Source organism: Grus americana, chromosome Z, assembly GCF_028858705.1.
Source record: "Grus americana isolate bGruAme1 chromosome Z, bGruAme1.mat, whole genome shotgun sequence".
Taxonomy (NCBI): domain Eukaryota; kingdom Metazoa; phylum Chordata; class Aves; order Gruiformes; family Gruidae; genus Grus; species Grus americana.
In genome coordinates, this window is record NC_072891.1 from 58763903 (window position 1) to 58788578 (window position 24676).

The window sequence follows — 24676 nt, forward strand, 5'->3', positions numbered from 1 at the left end:
ATAACGATGTAAACTCAAGAGTGAGATTTCTCTTCTAAAATGTGGCAGGGAAAGAGTAGATTTTACAAATGCTACCCTGACAATTCTTTTGCTGCCTCCATTGGCAGGATAGCAAATAATGGCATGATTGACCAATGGAGGAGCAAAGCAGAGACAGCTGTACTGTTCTGCTTACCATGTATGTTCTAGCTTCTCAGACACTTCTAAATGTTTCTCTTCTAGGATGAAGATTTCCTTAATTTAATTTTCAAGGCTATGAGGAAGGATTCCTTGAATTCTTCACATCCAGTCTCTTCTGCTGTTCAGTCTTCAGAGCAAATTGAAGAAATGTTTGATGCACTTTCGTATATCAAGGTAACTTTAAAAATATTTGGAAATATTTGGAAAATGAGATAGCTATTGAAAACATGAGTGTGGAATCATGAATAAGTAGGTAGGTACTGACAATTGTTTGGGGGGTAACTTACACCTAGCACAAATAATGCAGGATCTCTCAGCAGTGTTTCTGAGTGTCTACATACACTTTCCTTAATTAGGAAAGGATTATGTATGTGTATTTGCATCCTCACTTAACATCTTTCTGCTTCGTGCATGCTTCAGCACAAAGTAAAATACTCATTGAGATGTAAGAGGGGACCCAGTAGGTGAAACAAAATATCCAGCTAGACATATATTCTTTTTCTCATAGCAGACTGTAACAAGTGCTGAAGAAAAGAGTAACAACAAGGCACTTTACTGAAGCAATTGCTCCTTTTTATAGTCTCTCTGCTTTTAAAAAACAGTATTTTAGAGACTTCCTGAGCTGGAGGCTTGCATCTGGAATGTAAATTTATTTCACTGCATATCCTGGTTGTCTGCAATTTGATTATTTCTAATGTCTAGTGAGGGTTGTGTGTGAGGTTTATCTTTTTAAAGCTTCACAGTGCCTCACTTGAAAGATATGTTAGAGCGCAAATATCTGTATTTGCCAAATTTTTACTCATGTTGTCTCAGGTTTTAGATACTGTGTACCATGATTTTGGTGGTATTCGAGAAAAACCTTTTATATCTTTTGGATTAGCTGTCATTTTTCCCCCCACTATCTCTGTATGCTTTTGCTTTTGTCTAGTAAGAAACCATGGCCACAGGAGTGCTTACTAGAAAATAGTCAAACACTACATCTTCTTTCGCTCAGTGGAGTGCAGTTCCCACAGCTGTCTTGGTTTGTCTCCTCTGATTTCTTTTTGCAAGTCTCAGCTGGTCAACACATTGTATCCTGGAGTAGTCTGAGATCCCAAAATGACCTACAATAGTGATGTGCTTCCATTTATTTTGGTCTTTGTTTTCTGAGCTACAAGAACAGAGATATGTGCTTTTCAGCTTCCCTTGGTTGTGGAATGTTAGGTTTCTCTCCCTAAGCTGTATATCAAAAGGCATGGCTGTTGTTTCATACCTCAGAGTTGCTGTCTCAAGTAGTGCCCTTTTCAGTGAGCTTCTGGAAGCTATGCATCGTGCATGATCATCTCTGTAGCCAACTAACTTTGGAGAGAACAGTTCTGCCGCTCTTTGCGTGATCAAAACTCTATATAAATGGAAATATTCCATAAGTGATTGGGCTGGAGTTTCAGTCAATTAGTAAAGTGTTACATTTGGAGAATTACTTCATTACTTTATTGCTAGTAACAAGTATGTGTACCTTCTGAATAGAAATGTAGCAGCTTACACCTTTGAGTTTAGGAGCTAACCAAAAGAAGTTTTGCCCTTGCATTGTCAGAAACAGGTTTTTCATGGCTGCTTTGTTTCAGAGGCTTTCATTCCATAGCTCTTCATTCATGCATCCAGTCTTTGTATTCCACTACTCTTGGCCCTATATCATAGGTAATGCTCTTGGCAATTTGAGTGAGAAGACACTTGCAACATGGTCCCTAATCAGCTAAGGGGACGTCTATTATTGAATTGTACAACTTTCTTTGTTTTACTATATTACCAGCTGACACAGGTCATGTAGATGGCCACTACATTTTACTGTCTGGAATAGCAATTATTATACAAAATTATTTTTAGCCTAGTTGTTTTGCAGACTACCAGCAAACCTAACACTCAGGGGTGGGACAGCAATCCAACTGTTACAACAGAGTGTTTGGGAGGATATGACGGTAAGAAAAACAAAGTAGTAGAGCTATAGTTTAAGTATGGATGCATACAAGAGAGGAAATTATGACCATATTATTAAAAACTATAGTAAGAGGTATTCCTGCAGTATCACAAATAATTAGATTAATTAGGCAACCTTCAGTTTCAGGCAAGATGTTACTTAAATTCCAAACCTGGAATTTGGGATGTGTAAGAACCATACATGGTCTCATTAAAATCTTCTTTTTGATCTTTTTCTTGATCCTTTCTGTCCTGGTTTCAGCTAGGAGAGTGTTAATTTTCACAAGACGCTGGGACAGGACACAGCCAGGACAGGTGACCTAAAGTAGCCAAAGGGGTATTCCATACCATATGATGTCATGCTCAGTATAAAAAGGGGCTAGTCGGGGAGGGGTGGTTTGGCTCCGGGACCGGCTTTGGGACTGGCTGAGTGTGCAGGTCATTGGGTGAGCAAATTGCGTTGTGTATCACCTGTTGTGTATATTCTGTTCTAAGTACTGTTGCTATTTCCCTCTCTCTTTGCAGTCCCAGTAAACTGTCCTTATCCCAACCCACAAGTTTTACCTTTTCTTCCCATTCTCCTCCCCATCCTGCCGGGGGGGGAGGGGTGAGCAAGCGGCCGTGTGACACTCAGCTGCCAGCTGGGGCTAAACCACACTTTCTGAAAATAGTACCAAAAATATAATATGCACCTTTGAACTTTTCATCATCTATAGCTACTCTTCTACATTCAGTTGTACAGTACACAAGTCGTCAGGCAATTTATTTATTGGTGGCTGTGACATAGAAGCATTTCTATGGAAAGAAAATGGCCTTCAGCTATGTTTTAAAAAAGCAAAATTGAACACCTTTCTGTCTACACATTTGTGGACACTTTGATACTAGAACTACTCAGTTTCTACTTTTTTTTAACAAAACGTGGCTGGATTTAAACACTTGTCAAAATGCATTTGCCTTTCTGCAGTCAATTCCAGCCTACTAAGTATATCTCATCTTTTTTCTGTAATTTTAGTTTTTTGATAGAACTGCAAATCATATAACACTGTTAAACACTGTCTCACAAGTTCAGTTCTGTACCATACAGAAAAGTATTGCTAATGAAATATGGCAGCCAGCAGAGACCTATCAGTAAGAAGGCAATATTTCTGAGATTATGTTAATTGAAAAAAAAAAAGTCAATCTCTATTAGCTTGTTTTGTAACTGTATTTTGAGCCTTTGAAATATTAAAAAATATTTTTTCCCAAAGCAACTGAGAAAAAATTTTAAGCTGTATTAGCCTTTTTTGTAGCTGCATTTGGAATTTATGAAATAGTAAAAAAGTATTTTTCCAAGGCAACTGACTGTTAAGGCAATTATTCAAATGATATTGAGATAAAATCTGTCAGCTTCTGAGCTATTCATGTATTGTGAAAGAGCTGTAATATGCATATGCTTCAACAAGTTCTGCAACTTTAATTTACGAATACTTTTTCTGTTTTTTTTTCTCCCTAAAGGGAGCTTCACTTCTTTTGATGCTAAAGCATTATCTTGGTAAGGATGTTTTCCAAGCTGGCATTGAAATGTACTTGCATAATCACAACTATGGATCTGCCCGGAGTGATGATTTGTGGGACAGCATGAATGAGGTATCCATCTTTGATACACTGTTCTTTTTTTTTTTTTCACTTCTCTAAGTGTGTTGTGAGTATTTATTTATTTATTTCCTTGTGTATGAAAGAAATAAGCTAATACACTACAGGTAAATACTCTGAAGTTCTTACTCCAAAGTTCTGTCATACAGATGTGTAGATTGCTGTAGCTTCTAGGACTCCATTGAGTATCATCCCCAAAAAAGTGCTGGAAATGGGTATTTACTGCCATGCATGTCCATGTGTGGACACGTCAGTACATACATATCTTCTCTAGAGTTGCACTGTTAGTGTGTTAAGACCAGAATGAAAATAATCATCTTAAGTGCAGGACAAAGCTTTACTTTCAAGGAGTAGCTGAATCCAATTGGTGTAGAGGTCTCTCTACTAGTGTAACTTTGTTTCAGTGGTAGCTTCTGTTTCAACAAGCGGTACTGGAATGGTAGGAAAACATTGTAGGGGAAAATTTAGTTTAGCAGCTCTGAAATGGTAAGGCAGACATAAGGCTGTGTCTGATCAAAGTGGGTGTGGGAGGAGAGCAACAGTGCAAGAAAGCAAGGGCACAGGTAGGAGAGAGCAAGGGCAAGAGATGGCAAGCCTGTGGGAGCCAGGGAGGGCAGGGGCAAGAGGGCGTGTGTGAAAGAGGGGGACAGATGTCAGGAGGTAGAGAGGGTGGAGGAGGGAGGGAGAGCAAGGAAGGGGTGGGGGCATGAGAGTGCAAGGGAGAGAGTACATGATGAGGAGAGAGTGAGAGGGAGAGTGCAAGGGGGAGAGTATGCAAGGGGGAGTGAGGGTGCAAGAGAGAGAGTGACTTCAGCAAGAGCAATCTGTTGAGTAGCCCCAGGGAGTGTCAAGGTAGTTGTGTAAGGGAAGGGAACAGATTTCCGTAGGAGTGTGTGTACTGTATAGTATGTGTTAAAGTCTCTGAAATGATGTGAGGGTCCCTCACAGATGCTGAGTGCTAGACAGGATGCTAACTTAATATTTAGTTTTGTTTCTTGGCATCTACCTTATGATATTTGAACTTCTGCAGAACTGGACCCACTGTTAGTTATTGTCAGCTGTCACAGGTGGCTGTAAATTTGTGTGTTTAGTCATACACAGTCACTAGTTCACCAGCTAGTAATGGATTATTACTGATAGCAGACTGTGACTTTCTCATGACAGAGAACTCTTCTGGTTTGTATAGTGATTTTTATAGTTCAGAATAGACTTTCCTCTCCTCAGCCTTTGCAAAATGGAGCCTCCTGACCAATCATCTTCAGTCATGTACATGTAGAGAATGTACCACAGGGAGATGGTAGTATCCACATAGAGTGGCTAGGGAGGCCACACAGGTGCCTCACATTTAACTAATGTGAGAGCTTAACTGTTAATAGATGCAGGATTTAACTGTTAGTAGAGCATGGGAAAAGAGTCATTCTTGAAACTTTAGATTACTTGCTTAGTCTGTCTCCCTGGCTCAGAAAAGAATTTTTTTTATTATAACACTACTGTTTGTCAATGGGGCAAGTTCAGCTTTTCTACAAACTCAGCAGACCTCTTTCTCCAGTCTTTTGGAACCTCAGTCATCATCTTTTAAGAGTCAAAAGTAATTGTTAGCAACTCTGGGATTGCTTCACTCACCTATATTAATATTGCGAAGTGAATCACATCCAACCAACTTAGTAACATCTAATGTCGAAACTCAGTGTGAATTTCCTGGTTTAATGAGAAACAACCCTTTGGTGCTAATTTAATAATTACCAAATTCCTGCTGACACCAGGTGTTTAACAGCATTATCTGCCAGAAGTTGCCCTTCTGTGTGGAGGAACCCACCAACTGGTTCCTTAGCTGTTTTCTGATGCTGCTTACAATATTTGCCTTTTGCTCTGTGCCCATTTCTAGCTGCACCTCATTTTGTGCCTCAGGCTTTGTTTGGTGGTTATTTTGCATTTAAGTGTTAATGCTGTTAATTTTGTGTTTTCACGTAGCCTACACTTTCATACACTTTCATATTTTCTTTTTCTAAAGACTCATGGTTTAGCTGGACTGGTCTGGTATTGCAATGTTAGTTTACATTTAGGGCTTTTATTATTGCTTCCCTGAGAAGGTACCAAATTTTCTGCACTACATTCTTTCCATTGATTTTCACCTATTGCCTCTCTGAATTTACTGAAATGTACTGCCCTGTGTCCATTTTCCTTTGTTTTGATATTCTTTCTGTCTTAATATTTTTCTTTTTGTACGTTGAATTTTTACTTTCTCTTGCTTTCTAATGGTCTTTCATTTTCAGATTCTCAGCCAGACTCTGTTGGTTAACAGTCAAATCTAGACAGGCTGTGTCTCTGATTTCTTTCTCTGCCCTTGGTATCAAAAGTTAATCCATTCTGCAAACTTGATAAAAAGTCTTTGCTCAATAATATTTTCCCCCAATAGGTGTCTGAATAATTGAAACCATATGAACTAGATGAATCTGGGTAGCTCACAGAAAGTATTGTGTACCTATCTGGTCTTTGAGTTGACTGATACCATTATTAGTGCCCTTGGATTCTAGCTAGTGCCCAGATCTGCCAAAAGTTTCTTTCAAAGTTTCATCTTCATAATACAGTAGGCCATATCTCTGTCTGGACTTCTTGATTCTTCTCAGTTTTAAATGTGAACTATTTCACTGAGTCTCCCTTATGACAAATAAATTATTAGTATTATCACATATTGTGATCTTTGGTATCCTTTTTGGTCATTTCCCATATTTATGGTAATAGTAAAAACAAATCTATGATATTCAGCAAATTGACTGGCTCTTTTTCCTTTTGCTGTCATTAATTATGCCTAGGCTGAATGTGCTTGAAAATTCCAGCCATAAAAGTGGTGTTTTCTTTGATCATAAATTTTTACTGTCCACACAGCAAAATGCACAATCATTTCTTAACTCTTAACCTTCTCTGTGGAAATCAACAATCATAGTTGGAGTGAAGATGAGAAACTAAATGAAAAACCTGTAGCACAGAAAACAAACTTCTTGTATGCTTTGCCTAGAGAAAAGAAGGATGAAGTTATTTTCATGAAGTTGCTTTCATTGGAGTTAGGAGCAGCTGTTGAAAGAAGATATGTCAATAAAACCAATTCATGTCAATAAATTTTTTGCTATGGTGAAACTATGAACCTATAATTTCTAATAAATGGGTTTGATTTCAGGTGATTGGGGAAAGTTCTATTTTGGAATAAAATTATTGCAGTGGCGCAAATTTCAAATTTACTTATGTTTCTGTACAGATCAGACACAAATCTTTCTGCCAGTCTTTAGGTGGCTTACAATGTTAGCATGGAAAGACTCTTGCGAAACAGGCAAGTTAGCAAGGTGCAAATACCAGCCTTAATTAGTTTCCTGATCTCTTAACAGTACTGTTATCTTGGGTTTGGGTTTTTTTGGTTTGGGTTTGGTGGGGTTTTTTTGGCTGGCCGGCATTGATCTGATAGATTTCTTGGTGGTTTCAAAGTGTAGCAGGAAGGAGAGGAAAAGATAGTGGCAAAAGAAATTGAGAGCATGCATTCAGCGCATCTTGGGCAATTTATGAAGGGGTTGCATAATGTAACATTGTAGTAACAATGTTAGCTTATGGATAACAGGAGGGAAGAAGAGGAATTAGCCAACAGTGGGTTTGGGGAGTATGTAAAAAGTAAAAAAAAAAATTTAAAACTTTCGATAGCAAATTGCTTTCCTGAAATTGAAACCCCTATTTAAAGTTTATGGTCATTTTCTACATAAATAATATAGTATTTTTCCATGAGGGTAAACTGTACGTGTTATTGTTGGCTTGAACAGTGAGCAGTAAGTTGCTGATGAACTAGAACTAGAGAAAGGCACACTATAGGTTGGTAAAAGTTAAATGTAAAAGGAATAATGATATATTAATTTCCTTATGTTCTTGATGGCTCAATCTAAAACATATTTTTGTAAGTTAGGGGACATATTGTATTTTTCAGGTTGGATGATCATTTCTGCTAATAAAGAGGCAGTAATACGTAGGCATTATAAAGTACTTGTCCCTTAGTGGGGATGATGTACAAACAGTTCCTGAAAGATTAGAAGAGGTTGGAGGTTGATGTTTCCAATGTCTTTCCACTGCCCGGCTAGGATTCTCTCAACTGAAGAAAATAAAAAACACTTGCTAAATTATTGCTTATGAAATTTACAAGCTCAGTGTCAAAGTGATGTTTTACAGATGCAGAATCATGCTACTACTATGTAATTTAAGAAGGAAGGTTTAAAAACATTCTCTATTTGCCATTTTCTTGTTATGTTACGATTTTTTACAGATCACCAATGGAACACTAGATGTAAAAAAGTTGATGAAAACTTGGATTCTGCATAAAGGATTTCCTTTAGTCACTGTTGTCCGAAAAGGAAAGATTATTTCTGTGCAGCAAGAGAAATTTTTGTATTGTGTGGATCCAGAAAATTGGACATCAGATGCAAGGTTACTTACCTTCTCAATATTTTTTATCCATTAAAATCTACCTGTAGATGTCTTTCTTGTATCTTGTACACTTGTATACAGGGGTTCCAGTATTTTCTTTAAAGGTAGGTAATAATAGAGAATTTGGCACAGAAATTCACACATCTGCTATGTGGCTGAAGATCCATGTTTATTTCCAGTCAAGCAACTGGTAAAAGTCTGTGACATCCTTTGTAAGCTGAGTTTCTTCTTTGCATCCTTTCCTGAAGTTTTTAAGCTTGAGATGAGTTGTGATAAATAGTAGAAGGAATTCTTCAGGATTTTTAGTACCAAAAGACAGATCTCCCATGTAAAGTTTTCTTTTAATATCAGAAAGTTTTGTGTAGTTATTGAGAAGCTGTAGAAGGGCAGGTTGCAGAAGTCTGCAGAAGTTACAGATGCATATGTATTGCTTTAGAGCCGCTGCTCCTTCCTGCCAAAATTCAGTGTACATCTTGGGCTTTGTTAGAGGAAAGTAGAGAAGCTAGAATCAAAGCTTTCTTGGCTTAAAAATTTTAAGATGGCACTAACACATAACAGCAAATGGCTGAATATATGAGAGGCAATATCCATTGTACCAAAACCTAAAGGTTGTGCAAATGCTGAAGAAGCATGTGCAAATGCTGAAGAAGCAAAGATATGGCAATTGCTAATTGTAAAAATTAATTTACTGCAAATGTATCTTGTATTATGAACCTTACTGTATTTTGTAACAAAGCAAAATATGTAGGTTTGAATCTTTTTTAGATTTTGGTGGTTTTATTCAGTTGTTTGAAGTCTTAACAGGAACTGAGTCCTTTGTATCATCTTGCAGTATCAGGCCTGTGAGAGGGATTTGTCTCTTGAAATGTTGGAACTTGGGCTTTGTTTTATTTTTGTTATGTGGAGGAAGGAAAGTGGTGTGTGTTTGAAGGGAAGAAGAGAAGGATGGGTAGGCTTGATTACTCTTCTGTTTCTAGTCGATGTCAATTTGGGGAGTGCGTGAAAAGTTTTTGAAGAAATTTCTCTGTGTGAGTCCTACACAGAAGAGATCCTTGTCAAAATTGGAATGCATATGTGCAAGTTGTTTCATCTCACTCAAAGTTGTGTTTTCTCTAAATAGTCAAGTCCGTATCATCATTATAGGCCACCATAGCATTTATTCTTCCAGCTTGCAGTTCACTTGAGGCAGTCTTTGTGGTATGTTATCAATTATGGTTTCTATTACCATGATTTGGAATTTGAGTCTTGTACTTGAATCAACATAAATTGTTTTTTAAAAAAATAATAGAACTTACAAAATTTCAGGAAGACAGAACATTGGACTGAGGTGAAAATAATACTGGCTGAATTTCTGATACAGCCAGAGATTTCCTGTCCATATGACTTTGGACAAGTTACTGAACATGCTGGAACTGAGGAAGAAGTACTAGGAAATGTGGTGTCCCTCAGGGGTCTGTACTGGGACCAGTACTGTTTAATGTCTTCATCAGTGACAATGAGATTGAGTGCACCCTCAGCAAAATTGCAGATGACACCAAACTATGTGATGTGGTTGACATGCGTGAGGGACGGGATGACATTCAGAGGGACCTGGACAAGCTTGAGAAGTGGACCCATGTGAACCTCATGAGGTTCAACAAGGCCAAATGCAAGGTCCTGCACTTGGGTCAGGGCAACCCCTGGTATCAATATAGGCTGGGAGATGAACGGATTGAGAGCGGCTCTGTGGAGAAGGACTTGGGGGCAGTGGTGGGTGAAAAGCTGGACATGACTCGGCAAGCTAACCATGTCCTGGGCCGCTTCAAAAGAAGTGTGGCCAGCAGGGAAGTGATTCTGCCCCTCTACTCCTCTCTGATGAGACCCCACCTGGAGTACTGTGTCCAGCTCTGGAGCCCTCAGCACGGGAAAGACATGGACCTGTTGGAGCAGGTTCAGAGGAGGAGCACAAAAATGATGAGGGGGATGGAACACCTCTCCTATGAGGACAGGCTGAGAGAGTTGGGGTTGTTCAGCCTGGAGAAGAAGAGGCTCTGGGGAGACCTTATTGTGGCCTTTCAATACTTAAAGATGAGGACAGACTATTTAGTAGGGCCAGTAGCGATGGGACAAGGAGTAATGGTTTTAAATTAAAGGGGAGTAGATTCCGACAATATAAAGAACAACTTTTTTACTGTGAGGGTGGTAAAACAGTGGAAGAGGTTTCCCAGAGAGGTTGTGGATGCCCCATCCCTGGAAACATTCAAGGTCAAACTGGAAGGGACTCTGAGCAAACTGACCTAGTCGAAGATATCCCTGCTTGTCGCAGGGGGGTTGGACTAGATGACCATTAAAGGTCCCTTCCAACCCAAACCATTCTATGATTCTGTGAAATTTTCCCACTTCTCAACATGGTGGGAATAAAAAAAATAATTGCTGTACATGCTGTACATGTATTCTTTCATCATATTCTGATTGTATGAGTCATATTTATACTTTATTATTTTATACAGCATGCAGTGGTTCTAATACTACTAATATATTAAAATTCTTAAATTAAAAAAACCCCAAACACTTCAAGACAAATAATAAATGTATAATATGTCAGTAAACATTTGCTTTCCTTTGCAGTTTTCTGTGGCATATTCCTCTGACCTACATAACTAGTAGCTGCAACTTGACCCATTGTACTAATGCGTATTTACTGGACCAAAAGTCAGGTATGTGACTCAAAATTTCAGTAGCAAGGTACTTAAGTATTACAGATTACTGCTCTTTCTGAGTACATACTTGCATAAGATGTGAAGATGAAGGCATACATAGTGCAAAATAATTACAGAGATCTAGAGCCAAGCATTACTGGTGGTGTCATCATAAGAGAGCTGATTCCGTATAGCATTATATGTACAAGTAAATGGCAGGAACTGGGGCAGATGCACAGCTTTAAAATTTGTAGTAGTCTGTACTCTTTTCATCCCAGTACATAACACAAAATCTCTCAAACTGACATGTCCTTTAGGGTGTGAGTAATGGGGGAGTTGCTCTGCCAATATACTGAAATGCAGCGAAGTTGTTTTCCACTGAAATATTATTTATTTTCTTTAATAGTGTAAGAAAGTACTGCATCTGGAACAGATGTTTTTGAGAATGCTGTTGTAGAACTTAAAACCCTTAGATCTTTTCATATAAACTCTCTGCTTTTGCTGCAGTTGCTAGTTTGAATCCTAAATTGCTAGTCTATGTTGGGGTTTTTTTATTCAGCTCTGTTTTCTTCCTTACCAAGTGAATAGTTACACTTTTATGTAGTATTGATCTAAAATTACTTTGGCTGTCTCTCTGCAATGACATGAATATGTTTTTGCATTTTATTGAAGCTGGTCTGACTCATTGTCTTATGTCTGCTGATGTATTTTCTTCTCCTCCGTTAAAGTTACTGTTCAGTGCATTTATCTGCCAATTATTTTTAATTCATAAACCTATCTCACACCTCTGCTTTTTGAAATAAAAGTATACAAATTTTAAATCAAATTCTTAGAGCTGATCTTGACATTTTTACAGTTTTCTAATTTTTACAAACTGCCAGGCCTCTAAAATTACTTCAGAAGAACAGTAGTTATGTCACTGAAATCCGGGAATAAACCTCGTAACACCAATGTAGTGTTAAAAGGCAGGCATTCTTTATTGCAGCGCTGGATGCACAGGGGATAGCTCCACCCAACGTGCGTGCCAGGTAATCACCAACACACAGGTTATATAGAATCAAAATATACATATTCATTATTTTCCAAGAAAAGGCAGTCCTATGATAATCATTTCTTAGAATTCATTTCCATATTCTCCTCCCCATCACGCATGCTCAGTGTTTTGAGTCGGTGGTCCTCAGGGGTCTCTGCTGGTCATCAGTGGTCTCACACCCGTGTCTGCTGGATGACCCTCTTCTTGCAGGCATGTGCAGTATCCTTGCTGTGGATGCACCTGTCCATAACGACTTCATAAGAATAATATCTCCAAACCTATTGTTCAGTTTGGTAGGGACTGTACATGGAACATAGCAGCGTTGTACCTTGCCATGGTCAGTTAGCTTCATTACCTATTACCTTGGTTACAAACTAATTATCTCAACCTGATTCTATAGTTTCTGTTTCACAGCCCCTATTCCACGGTTACCTTTCCCCCCTTTGGAAGTTTTGAAATAATCATCTTTTCAATACTTCCACTCATATTTTCCTGTTCTACACAAAGGTATGCACTGCATGAGACAACAGGTAATGATAATTATACTTATAAACAATAAAGCAAATACAAATAACTGCTTCAACCAACTTAAATTAGGAAGCCATGAAGTCAACCAAGATAAGTCCAATCCTTCTCGTTCTGTAACTGAGGAAGCTAATTCTTTTAACTGCCAAATTTTCTCTTCTATTAATAGTGAATTATCTGAAAGATTAAAACAGCACATTCCTTTAAATTCTTCACACCCATGATTATGCCTCAATAATAGATAATCTATAGCAGCTCGATTTTCCAGAGTAGCCTCTCTGACTTGAACCATCTCGGTTCCCAGAGCCGTTAAAGCTTGTGAGGTATAATTTATATCTTTTACCAAAGCACAAGCAATCCTTTTTAATGTATGATAATTCATGGCTACTCCTACTCCTGGAGTCCAAACTGCGGCAGCCGCCATTTCACTGCTGCTATATAGGGTGACTTGAGGATCACAATCTTCGGGCAACTGATGAACATCTCTTCTTGATCTAGTCTTGTGTTCCAAATCTTCCTTGTTCAGTAATAAAGGAGCTAATCTACCTACTGAACAAGGACCTCCGGTTGCATTAGCTGGTACATAGGTATAAGCAATTCTTCCACAAAGTAAAAACCACCCTAAAGGTAATTTAGTATGACTCCAGGCATAACTTATATTCTGGGTTTTATTACAGGTTAAAGGGGGCTGGAGTTGTGTTAAATTCTCGCACTTTGAGGTGCAATTCATAAAGGTGACACAATATCTAGCTGGCAGAATACCTCGTATTTTAACTTTTAACATCCCTTTTTCTTTAATTTTAGTTGTTTTTCCCATATTGTATAGTTGAAAGTAAGTCAGGCTAATATCAAAGCCTTTAAACATAGTATAATTCTTCAATAACTCCAGAGGAGTCGGGACTCCTATTAAACAAGAACTATACATTTCTCCCACCGAACTTCCTGCATCTAAACAGAAGGAGGACATGTTGGTTACTTCTCTGGCTAACAGTTCCCAGATATTTCTGTTCTGATCCCATTTTGGTAATAAAATTTGAGAAGTACCATTTCTTATCCAAAATGCTAAAACACCCAGAGCAATTAACCCTCTCATTACTGATTAAGTTTGTTATATTAATATTCACAACAAAGCCACAGAACTTATACAGTCCCTTGATTAAATAATTCACTGAAGGCGACTTAGTTTCAATTTCAAAGGTCCCTCTTGTTTGGATGTCCACTGATCTGATGGTGCCTTCTTTACTCGAGTGTAGTGAATCCACGGCTCCACTCCTTCTACCTTAATTGCGGTATAAGTTGTCAACAGTACCTGGAAAGGTCCCTTCCACTTTTCCTGGAGTGGTTCAGAATTCCATGTTCTTATGTACACAAAGTCGCCCGGCTGATATTGATGTACAGGTGTATCCAGGGCAAGTGGCCTGGTCAGCACAATATATCTTCTGAGCGCTTCGAGGGTCTTTCCTAAAGAAATCAAATATGTTTTCAAATCTGTTTCTCCTGTTACCCTCATATCCCCTGGGATTAGGAGAGTTTGGTAAGGTTTGCCATACAATATTTCATATGGACTTACACCATCTTTAGACCTTGGTTGGATTCTTGTTCTTAAAAGAGCTAATGGCAAGGCCTGTGGCCATTTCAGAGATACTTCTTGGCAAATTTTACTCATTTGTCTTGTCAAGGTCTGGTTCATCCTTTCAATTTTCCTGCTTGATTGCGGTCTCCAGGGAGTATGCAAATCCCAATTTATCCCTAGGATTTTACTTGTTGGACTATTTCTGCTACAAAATGTGGTCCTCTATCAGAAGACAAGCCTAATGGTACCCCAAACCTTGGTATTATTTCTTTTAACAATATTTTAACCACTTCTCTTGCTTTGTTGGTGCAACAAGGAAAAGCTTCCGGCCATCCAGAAAACGTATCAATCAATACCAGCAAGTATCTATACCCATTTCGTCTAGGTAACTCAGAGAAATCAACTTGCCAATAATCTCCTGGGGAATTACCCTGCTTTGTTACTCCTAAAGGTGCTTTCCTCTGGTTTAAAGGATTATTTTTAAGACAAATTGGACACTTAGCTATTATTGATTTAATTATTCCTGTCATTCCTACACACACTACAGATGTTCTCAAATTTGTAACCATAGCATCCACACCCCAATGTGTCTGCTCATGTTTTTCTTTTGCAAGTTCTATCATAACTTGTGGGGTCACTATTACCTGATTTTCTGGTGTTACCCACCATACTTCCATATTCTGAGATGCCTTTAAGTGCTCTGCTAATTGTTCATCTAGTTTACTGTATCTTGCTTTTAAATTTGGAATTTTCATCTGTTTTACTGGTACTAGTGCAAGGATACCTTGTCCTGCAGCCTCCTTTGCAGCTTTATCCGCCAACCGATTACCTATTTTTACAGCTGTCTGACCAAATTGATGAGCCTTGCAATGCATTACAGCCAATTCCTTTGGTTTTTGTACATCTTGTAGGAGTTGAAGAACTTCCTCCTTATGCCTTATTGGTCATCCTTGGGCTGATAACAGTCTTCTTTCTTTCCAGATGGCTCCATGAGCATGGATCACACCAAATGCATATTTGGAATCCGTCCATATGTTTACCCGTTTCCCTTCTGCCATCCGTAAAGTCTGCTTTAATGCCACCAATTCTGCTTTCTGTGCTGATGTATTTGCAGGTAGTGTCCCTGACTCCAGTATCTTGTCGGTGGTAACAACAGCATATCCGGCTATTCACATTCCTCCTTGCACAAAACTGCTTCCATCCGTAAGCAGTTCCCGATCACGATCCTTCAGAGGTTCGTCCTTCAGGTCCAGTCTGCTGGAATAAACTTGTTCAATGGTTAGCAGGCAATCATGTTCCAATTTCTCAGTAAGATTTTCCATTGACAGGAACATTGCCGGATTTACAATTGCTGTGGTTTTTAATTCCACATCATCTTGTTCCAGTAGGACAACCTAGTATTTCAACATTCTGCTAGGGGATAGCCAGTGACCCCCCTTTTGTTCTAAGACAGTTATTACCATATGTGGTACATATACAACTATCTTCTGACCCATAGTCAATTTTCGAGCTTCCTGAATCAGCAGTACCGTTGCTGCCATGGCACGCAAACATCCCAGCCATCCTTTACTCATGTTGTCAAGGTCTTTGGAGAAGTACCTCACCGGTCGCTTCCAGGATCCCAGCCATTGTGCCAGCACTCCAAGGGCCAGATGTTGTCTTTCATGCACAAACAGCTCAAAAGGTTTGGTTAGATCAGGTAAACCCAATGCAGGGGCCATCATTAATGCCTTTTTGAGTTCTTTAAATGATTTATGGCATTCAGGTGTCCAGATCAAGTATTGATCTTTAGATTCCTTCAGGGCTTCATATAGGGGTTTCACATACAGTCCATAATTTAGAATCCAGAGTCGACACCACCCAATCATTCCCAGAAAGGCTCTCAGTTCCTTTGGACTGTTAGGTTCAGGGATCTGACAAATGGCTTCTTTTCTTTCATTTCCCAGTCATCTCTGTCCTTGAGATATCTCAAATCCCAGATAAATCACTGCTTCTTTCCCTATCTGGGCCTTGTTTCTGGAAACTCTGTATCCTCCTTGGCCCAGGAAATTCAATAAACTGATGGTCATTTCAAAACATGTTTCTTTGCTTGCTGCTGCTATCAGGATGTCATCCACATACTGTAATAATATACCTTCTCCTCAATTCTGTTTCTTCCACATTTCTAACTCTTTTGCCAATTGATTTCCAAATATTGTGGGGCTATTCTTAAATCCTTACGGAAGTACAGTCCATGTTAGTTGCATTTTTGTTCCTGTAGCAGGACTTTCCCATTAAAAAGCAAATATGCTTTGACTTTTTGTATCCAGAGGTATGCAAAAGAAGGCATCCTTTGAATCCACTACAGTAAACCATTTATGTTCCTCTTTCAAAGATGTCAGTAAAGTGTATGGATTGGCCACTACTGGGTGTATGTCTTGAACTATCTGATTTATGGCCCTTAGATCCTGAACTAATCGATATTCCTTGCCTCCTGATTTCCTTACTGGTAATGTAGGGGTATTGTATTCTGATTCACATTCTACTAACAGCCCATATTCTAAAAATTGTGTAATTAATCCCTCTAATCCCTTTCGAGCCTCCCACTTAATAGGATATTGTTTTTGTCTGACCGGCTTGGCTCCAGGTTTTAAGGTCACCTTTACCAGTTCTGCCGGTTTGGATCGTCCTGGAACCTCACTTGCCCATACCAAAGGGGCTACTGCATTGTCCACCACTTCTGGAATCTGTTCCTCCTTGGAGGAATCCTGTAACATAAACAGTGTCGCCTCTATGGCTTTTGATTCTGGTATTAGTAATTTAATTTCTCCATCTTTTAAAAATTATTTGTGCATCTAATTTGCTTAATAAATCTTGTCCCGGTAAAGGCAATGGACATTCGGGCATGTATAAAAATTGATGTGTTACCCACTGTTTTCCCAACTTCAATTTTAATGTTTTCAGGAAAGGCCGGTTCTCCTTCTGCCCCATCGCACCAACAACCTCTGCTGATTTATGGCTGAGTTTTGCTTTACATGTATTCAATACCAAATATGTAGCCCCCGTATCTACTAAAAACTCCGTTTCTTCATTCCCTAGCCTTAATGTAACCAGGGGCTCAGCTAGGGTTGATTCCCCCGGTCCCCTTCATGATTCATTATCCAAAGTCATCAATTTAATGGCCTGGAGTGTTGGATCCAATCCCCCAGCTTTGGGGCAATCCTTTTTCCAATGCCCTTGCTCTTTACAAACCATACACTGATCACCTGCCAATCTGGAGACCACCCTTCGCCTTCCAAGCCCCTGATCGGCAACACTCGTTCCTCGTCCCCTTCCCATGCCTCCTTTATTATTCTCAGTCAAAATGACCAGAATTTTCCCATCCCTTCACATTTGTCTGACCTCTTTTTCCTTTTCTCTGTTGTTATACACAGTCCAGGCTATTTCAAGCATTTTACCTAAGTCTCTGGACTCAGCCCCTTCCAATTTCTGAAGTTTTTTTCTAATGTCTGGGGCTGATTGTCCCATAAATACAGAGGCCAATTGTATAGCTTCCTCCAGTTTTTCTGGATCCAAATTAGTGTATTTTCTAGCAGTCGCCTTTAGTCTTTCCATAAAGGCTGAAGGGGACTCATTTAATTCTTGTCTCACTTCATAAAGTTTAGACCAATTAATTGCTTTTGGCATTGCATGTCTGACACCAAACAAAATCCACTTCTGATATCTAGTCAGCATCCCTCTGGGCCCTGGTTGATTAGGGTCCCACTCAGGATTTGTGGATGGAAAATTCTGGTCCACTGTCCCTTGTATAATCCCATTAGCATAGGCTCCTTCTACTTGTTTTCTGGCCGTATTTAATACCATTTTCTTTTCAGTGTCTTCCAACAAAGTATCCAATATTACTTGCAAATCCTCCCAATCAGGGTTTTGGGTTCTGATTATTGTTTCAACTACTTTGGCAACTCTTTCGGGATCATCCCAATAAGTGCGCGCAGTTTCTTTCCGTGCTCTTAAATCAGTTATTGAGAAGGGAACTTTTACCATTACTGGACCCTCATTACCAACTGCCTGTCGAAGAGGGGCCTGGAGGGGAGTTAATCCATCTCCTCCCCCTCTTCCCCTTGTCCTCCCAGCAATCGGGCTGAATCCTTCTGCCTCCCCTTCCACAGGAGAGGCAGAAGCATTGTTAGCCTCCAGATTTTGATACCTCTGATCATTTCCTAGCCTTCTACGAGGTGCAACCAATAATTCAACATCATCATCTTCAAATTCACGTTTAAAAAACCGTTTACCAATATCACAAGCTGAGCAACATTTTTCAAATTTTTGTCAGGTTCCTGCCCCTTTAATGCCATTACCACAGAACTAGGTGAAACCAATTCACATTGCCTTTGCCATTCCGGATGATTTCGCAGTGTGAAAAACAAATCTACATATGCCATTTCATTCCATTTACCTTCCCTCTTACAAAATAGCTTCAATTGCAAAATTGTGTTATACTGCAATGTCTCATTTTCTGGCCACTTTTCCCCACTCTCTAAAGTATACAGTGACCACCGGTGATTATAATATTCAATCAATTGTTTCTGAGTCAAAGGATCAATTCTTCCCAGATCTTTCCAGTGTTCCAAAATTCATCCCAGTGGTGTTTTCCGTGGGATTGGTTTCTTACTCAGAAAAGTGCCCATCTCCCAGGGACTTAGTGGTTGTGATTGTGCACTATCACAAGCACTCGTCAGAGGGACCCCAACCCGTGTTAGAGCTCCCTCAGGGATTTCCCCTGCCACCGGAAATCCCAGGGATTTCTCCTGCCACCAGAAATCCCAACCTTGGAGGCTTCCCCTTCCCTGTGGGCCCTGCTCCACAGGCTTTCGCCTACCAGAGACTTTTACCTGAGACGTCTCCCTAGCCCAACTCTGCGCAGCTTTCACCACGCCTTACGAGCAGGCCTCCTGTGCTCCTGGTGTGGGCCTGTTCCGGTGCAGGCCTGTCCCGGTGCAGGGCTGTCCCATCGCGGTGGTGAGAGCCACGCGGCTCCTTGAATAAGGCCTTCAACTCCTGCAAATATTCAGATCAAATAAGAATGCCTTTACCTCTCCCAGGGGTCTTGCTCAGAGCTCTTCGGTCCGGGGATTGGAGGTTTTCCCCGAGAATTACCCGGTGCCAGCTGGAAGTCCTGCGATCCCATGGATCCGTCGAGGTTCAAAAGCAGTGTCCCATCTGGGTCGCCAAAAACTGTCACCGAAATCCGGGAATAAACCTCGTAACACATGTGTTACGAGGTTTATTCCCGGATTTCGGTGACAGTTAAATATTTTTGGTTTATGTCATTCTGGCATTAGTTTTACAAAGCCTTCAGGTTATTCCTGGCCTTTTTCATTTGAGATGGAGTTTTGGAAAAAAATATTATGAATTATCAGAATGGAAAAACAAAGCTGTTTAATTGAATGTATTCTTGATCTTACTAGAACTAGTGGGTACGTAGCCTGATTCATAATTTTCGTTTCACCTCAGATGACCCTGTTGGTGGTCTCAGTTTCATCATACTAATTCCTTACTCACATGAATGTGGAGGATATGAGAGTAGGAGAGATGTACACAAGAGTTTGGGGTAGAATATTTACTAAATTTCAAAGGCATTGTAGGTGCTATACAATTTGATGTTTTGGCAATAGTTATAGAATCAACTGAAATGGAGAATTTTTTCCCAAAGCCTTTCTTCTTGTATCTAGTTGACTCTGAAACTAGAGTGTGGCCTGTCATCTACTTAATGCCATCTCCATTTCTCTGTGTTTTTATATGATGTGTGTAACTGCTCACTATAGAGAGAGGTATATATATATTCCTGGTTCTGGCTAGGATAGAGTTAATTTTCACAAGGAGCCAGGATGACAGGTGAGCCAAGCTGGCCAGGGGGCTATTCCATACCATGTGACGTCATGCTCACCATAAAAGGGGGCTAGTCGGGGACTGGCAGGTTTGGCATGGCTCCAGGACGGGCTGAGTGTTCGGTGGGTCGGTCCTGGGATAGGTAAATTGCTTTCTGTTATTACCCATTGTGAATATCTGTTATCAGTACTGTTGTTGATTGTTTCCCTCTCCTTTGCTGTCCCAGTAAACTGTCCTTATCCCAACCCTCGAGGCTTTGCCGTTGTTTTTCCGTTCTCCTCCCCATCCCACTGTGGGAGGGGTGAGCGAGCAGTGCATGGTGCTCAGCTGCCGGCTGGGGCTGAACCACATCATTCCCTAACACACAAAGAAAAGAGAACACCCGTTCATTGAAAGTATTTATAGGGCAGGGGGCTGCATCAGGCACCAACAATATGAAAGTGGGCAGAGAGGAGATGGGGTTGTTTGAAAGGAGGACTGCACAGCAGGTGAAAAATTACTGCACTAAATAATTAGCTGCATAGATGTAATTCAGGCAGATTGTGATACTGTTCATTCAATCAGATGTAGGAAGAAGGAGGAAGAAGTACAACCTGGAATTTTGGAGCCTTCTTGTGGAACCCTTGTACTGGCCTTTCTTCACAGTAGGGGGAGCTAGTGCGTGGAAAAGGATTTTTTGACTCTCTGGAACCAACCTGCTTCATAGTTTTGGATTTAAACAAACTGTTGCTAAATGTTTGTTTCTGCTGTTAACTGTATGTCCATCCATTAGCTGTCATTGAACTTCCAGAAGAGGTGGAATGGATAAAATTCAATGTGCACATGAACGGCTATTACATAGTACACTATGCAGAAGACTGGAAAACACTGATTGCTCTGTTGAAAAAAAACCACACTGCTTTGAGTCCTAAAGACAGAGCCAATTTGATCAACAATATCTTCAACCTTGCAGGGTAAGACTTTTATATTGGAAAACATATTTAATATATGTTTAAAGTTTTTTCCAAGTCAAAGAAGATCAGACTTAGATTCTAGAGAAGACTGCTTCAGAGAAGTTTTAATTCAGCCTTCATTATCCTATTGGAACTGTTCACCATTCACTAATTTTTTTTTTTAACTTAAGTCACTGATGCTTCCATATTGGTATTAGATGTTATCTCCCCATTCTTTACAGCAGAATCCATTTATTTGCATCACAAAGAGCCATGTGATAGCTTCCATTTCTGGAAGACATTGGGTTTTTTAGTGTCTGATAATCCGCCTAGTGGACTGTTTTCCTGTACTCTGTCAATGAGTGCTCCACTTCAAAAAAGTAAGCTATTTGCCTTTCAAATTTTTACTGGCTCCCTCTCTTGTCTTTCACCACTGCCATCAGAGCAGGTGAGGCTGAGCATTCTGGATAGCCTCTTTGACAGCTGCTTCCTCTATCTGAGTACCCTCATTTATGATAAGTATTTTTAGACATTATTGTTACATTTCCATACCTATTTTCATTTTTGTTAATTGAAGGCATATTGGTGGCCATTGTTGCTTTGTTGCTATCTTACTAATGTTATAATATAAAAATCTCTACATCTAAAGTGTTTCTTATGTTACTTCCTCTGTTCATCTATCCCTCTGTTAATGTAATGGAGAGCATGACTTCTGAACTTGTTTCAGGGAGTGCTTTTATTCTGGAAGTCATTTTAATGTTCATTGACCTATAGTCTAGGAAAAGAGTCTCTGGAAAAGGCCTTTGAGCTGATCGATTATCTTAACAAAGAGAGCAGCACTGCACCACTCACTCAAGCTTTGTATCAGCTGAGTCTTATATACAGCCTTTTAGAGAAAAACGGTGAACAGCAACTGGCAGCACGAGTCATGGTATGTCTTAGTTTTCAGTAAATTATAATTTGAAATAATTAGCTGTAATGTTCTTTATAGTTACATTATCTTTTTAAGTGTTGATTGTTGAACATTCAGTAGTCTCACTAAGTTGGATGGGGATTCTAGATAGTTGCCAGTCTTGCCTGCTTTTGTTAAGTAGTCATGATCTCTTACTGAAATGCTAATATTTTTGTATTGACTTTCCCCTGCAATGTTTTGTGGAGAGTGTAATACAATGGGAACATAGTGGTATCTGGGATTTTTTATAGTGACTATAAATGTAGATAAACAGCCCAAGCTATAGTTTGTAACGCAGTGTCTATGAGGTTATATTTAAGGTGACGTAATTCAGCTGAGAGATAGTAGCTGATCAGGCACCTAGCTGTGATTTTGGCAAGCTCCAAAACTACAGGCCTGAAGCCTGTAGGTAAAGGTTGGTTGGTTGGTTTGTGCTAAACTAAAGTGTATTAACTGTCGCTTAATGGAGTTAAAAACAGTTAAACATACAGGAGTTTTAGTTAGTTGTAGTTAGTTCAGATAGTAAACTTGAGTACATACAAGTCTGAACTGCAGCTCAAAGAATAGTCTTCAGTTTCCATGTGCAATTTAAGATGTAGGGCTGGCCCATCTTTCGGATCTATGTGGTAGTTGGTATTTATTCATACAGATAAGATATGGTGTATGTAAATTGGAATAGGTAGATGAAAAACTGCGATGTTTAACTTCCACAGTTCTAAAACGTACCTTTTTTTTCTTTTTTAAAACTAATATTGTATATAGAAAATTCTCTTGGAAAGAAGGATTATTTTACAAGAGGGATAATTATTTTTCTTCCTTTAGCATAGAATAGAGCAGCTGCTGGGAGATAAAATTGATAAACAGTGTTGGACAGATGAGGGGACCATGTCTGAACGAGAGCTCCGGTCAACACTGCTAGCTTTTGCCTGCACTCATGATATAAGAAACTGTAGAACAACTGCCACTGAGATGTTTGAGAAGTGGATGAAGTCTAATGGAACAATGAGGTACTACAAAAACTGAGCTTCTATTTCTTTTATCTACCTGTTTTCCTTTTACCTTGCCACAATTATTTTTTGCGGGGGGAAAACCCAACAAACAAAACAACCAAACTGAAAAAAACCCCACCACCACCGCCACCACCAGTTGAATATTGATAAAGCACTTCATTCTGTGTTTTACTATTCCTCATCTAGAAGTAAATGTTGTTTGAAGATGAGAGGGAGAACTGTGCTAGAAGTTAAGACTTCGTCTGCGGTCTCATTAAGTGTGACTCCAAAACCAGCCACAAATTGCTTTCATCTGCGTTTCCTAAGCTGCATGCTCAAGGAGGATTACTTAGTAGCAGTGTCAAAGCATACCTTTTTATCTTGCAGAAGTCATTCTGCTCTGGATTCATGTGCATTTTGAGCCACAGAAAGTTACTCAGATTTTTGTGCAATTTACTGTGCTTCCATGTGACTAATACGATTTGCCTTTTCCCAGTGACTTCAAGTATTAGACTGGCATGATTCAGTCCAGCAAACTTACAATTGCTACAGAATTAAATTGCTCAAAAGGGAGGCGTCGCTTTCAAGCTAATCTTTTCATTTTGTGACTCTTCTTCCTTCTTTTCTCAGATGAGCATTTTCATGTCCCCCTTTTTTTTTGTGTGTGTGTGTTTGGTTTTTTGTTGTTTTGTTGGTGGTTTTCTTTTTCCCTGTAGTCTGCCTAGTGATGTGATGAAAGCCATATTTACAGCTGGAGCCAAATCTAGTGATGGTTGGGAATTCCTCCTAAAGATGTACTCCTCTTCAGTTTCTGAAGCAGAGAAAAGCAAAATGATTGAAGCCTTGGCCAGCACAGATGATGTCAGAAAGCTGATATGGTATGAAGAAGCCCAAAAGTTGTATGCTGTGTAAATTAAAAGCGTTAAAATCTTCTTTGAAAAAAATCTATTTTCTTTTTTGTATTGTTGAAAAAATTTCTGATTGCTGAAGAAAACCTATCCACATGCTTTGTACAGGCTTCCATAAACATGAAGAACCTGTTATTTTTCACTTAAAAATACTTTACTTAACAGAGTAGCTCAAAAGGATAGATTCTGAATATGCATAAAGAGAAAACAATTTATAGAATCATAGAATGGTTTGGGTTGAAAGGGACCTCAAAGATCATCTAGGTCCAACCCCCCTGCCATGAGCAGGGACACCGTCCACTAGAACAGGTTGCCCAAAGCCTCATTCAGCCTGGCCTTAAACACTTCCAGGGATGGGGCCTCCACAGCCTCTCTGGGTAACCTGTTCTACTGCCTCACCACCCTCACAGTAAAGAATTTCTTCCTAACATCTAATCTAAATCTGCCCTCTTTTAGTTTAAACCTATTACCCCTTGTCCTATCACTACACTTCCTGATAAACAGTCCCTCTCTATCTTTCCTGTAGGCCCCCTTTAGGTACTGGAAGGCCACAATTAGGTCTTCTCAGAGCCTTCTCTTCTCCAAGCTGAACAACCCCAACTCTCTTAGCCTCTCTTCAGAGGAGAGGTGCTCCAGCCCTCTGATCAACTTCATTGCCCTCTTCTGGACTCTCTCCAACACCTCAATGTCTCTCTTGTACTGGAGCCCCCAGAGCTGGATGCAGTATTCCAGGTGGGGTCTCATGACAGCAGAGTAGAGGGGCAGGATCACCTCCCTCGACCTGCTGGTCACACCTCTTTTGATGCAGCCCAGGACATGGTTGGCTTTCTGGGCTGTAAGCACACACTGCCGGCTCATGTTGAGCTTCTCATCAATCAATACCCCCAAGTCCTTCTCCTCAGGGCTGCTTTCAATCCATTCCTCGCCCAGCCTATAGTCGTCCTTGGGATTGCACCGACCCACGTGCAGGACCTCGCGTTTGGCCTTGTTGAACT

At 39.8% G+C, this 24676-nt stretch overlaps 1 protein-coding gene across 5 annotated transcripts in view; it reads left to right on the top strand.

The window, feature by feature from the left end:
* The window catches only part of LNPEP (leucyl and cystinyl aminopeptidase), a 70474-nt gene that overhangs the window by 38290 nt on the left and 7508 nt on the right, over positions 1-24676 (top strand). For 4 of the 5 annotated variants that reach the window (XM_054810715.1, XM_054810712.1, XM_054810711.1 and 1 more), the window contains 8 exons: positions 223-354; positions 3628-3759; positions 8063-8223; positions 10831-10919; positions 20673-20853; positions 21607-21763; positions 22607-22791; positions 23490-23651. In XM_054810715.1, the coding sequence (XP_054666690.1) occupies positions 223-354; positions 3628-3759; positions 8063-8223; positions 10831-10919; positions 20673-20853; positions 21607-21763; positions 22607-22791; positions 23490-23651 (1199 nt within the window). The remainder of the gene's footprint in view (positions 1-222; positions 355-3627; positions 3760-8062; positions 8224-10830; positions 10920-20672; positions 20854-21606; positions 21764-22606; positions 22792-23489; positions 23652-24676) is intronic. The other variant, XR_008574729.1, reaches the window with a different exon arrangement.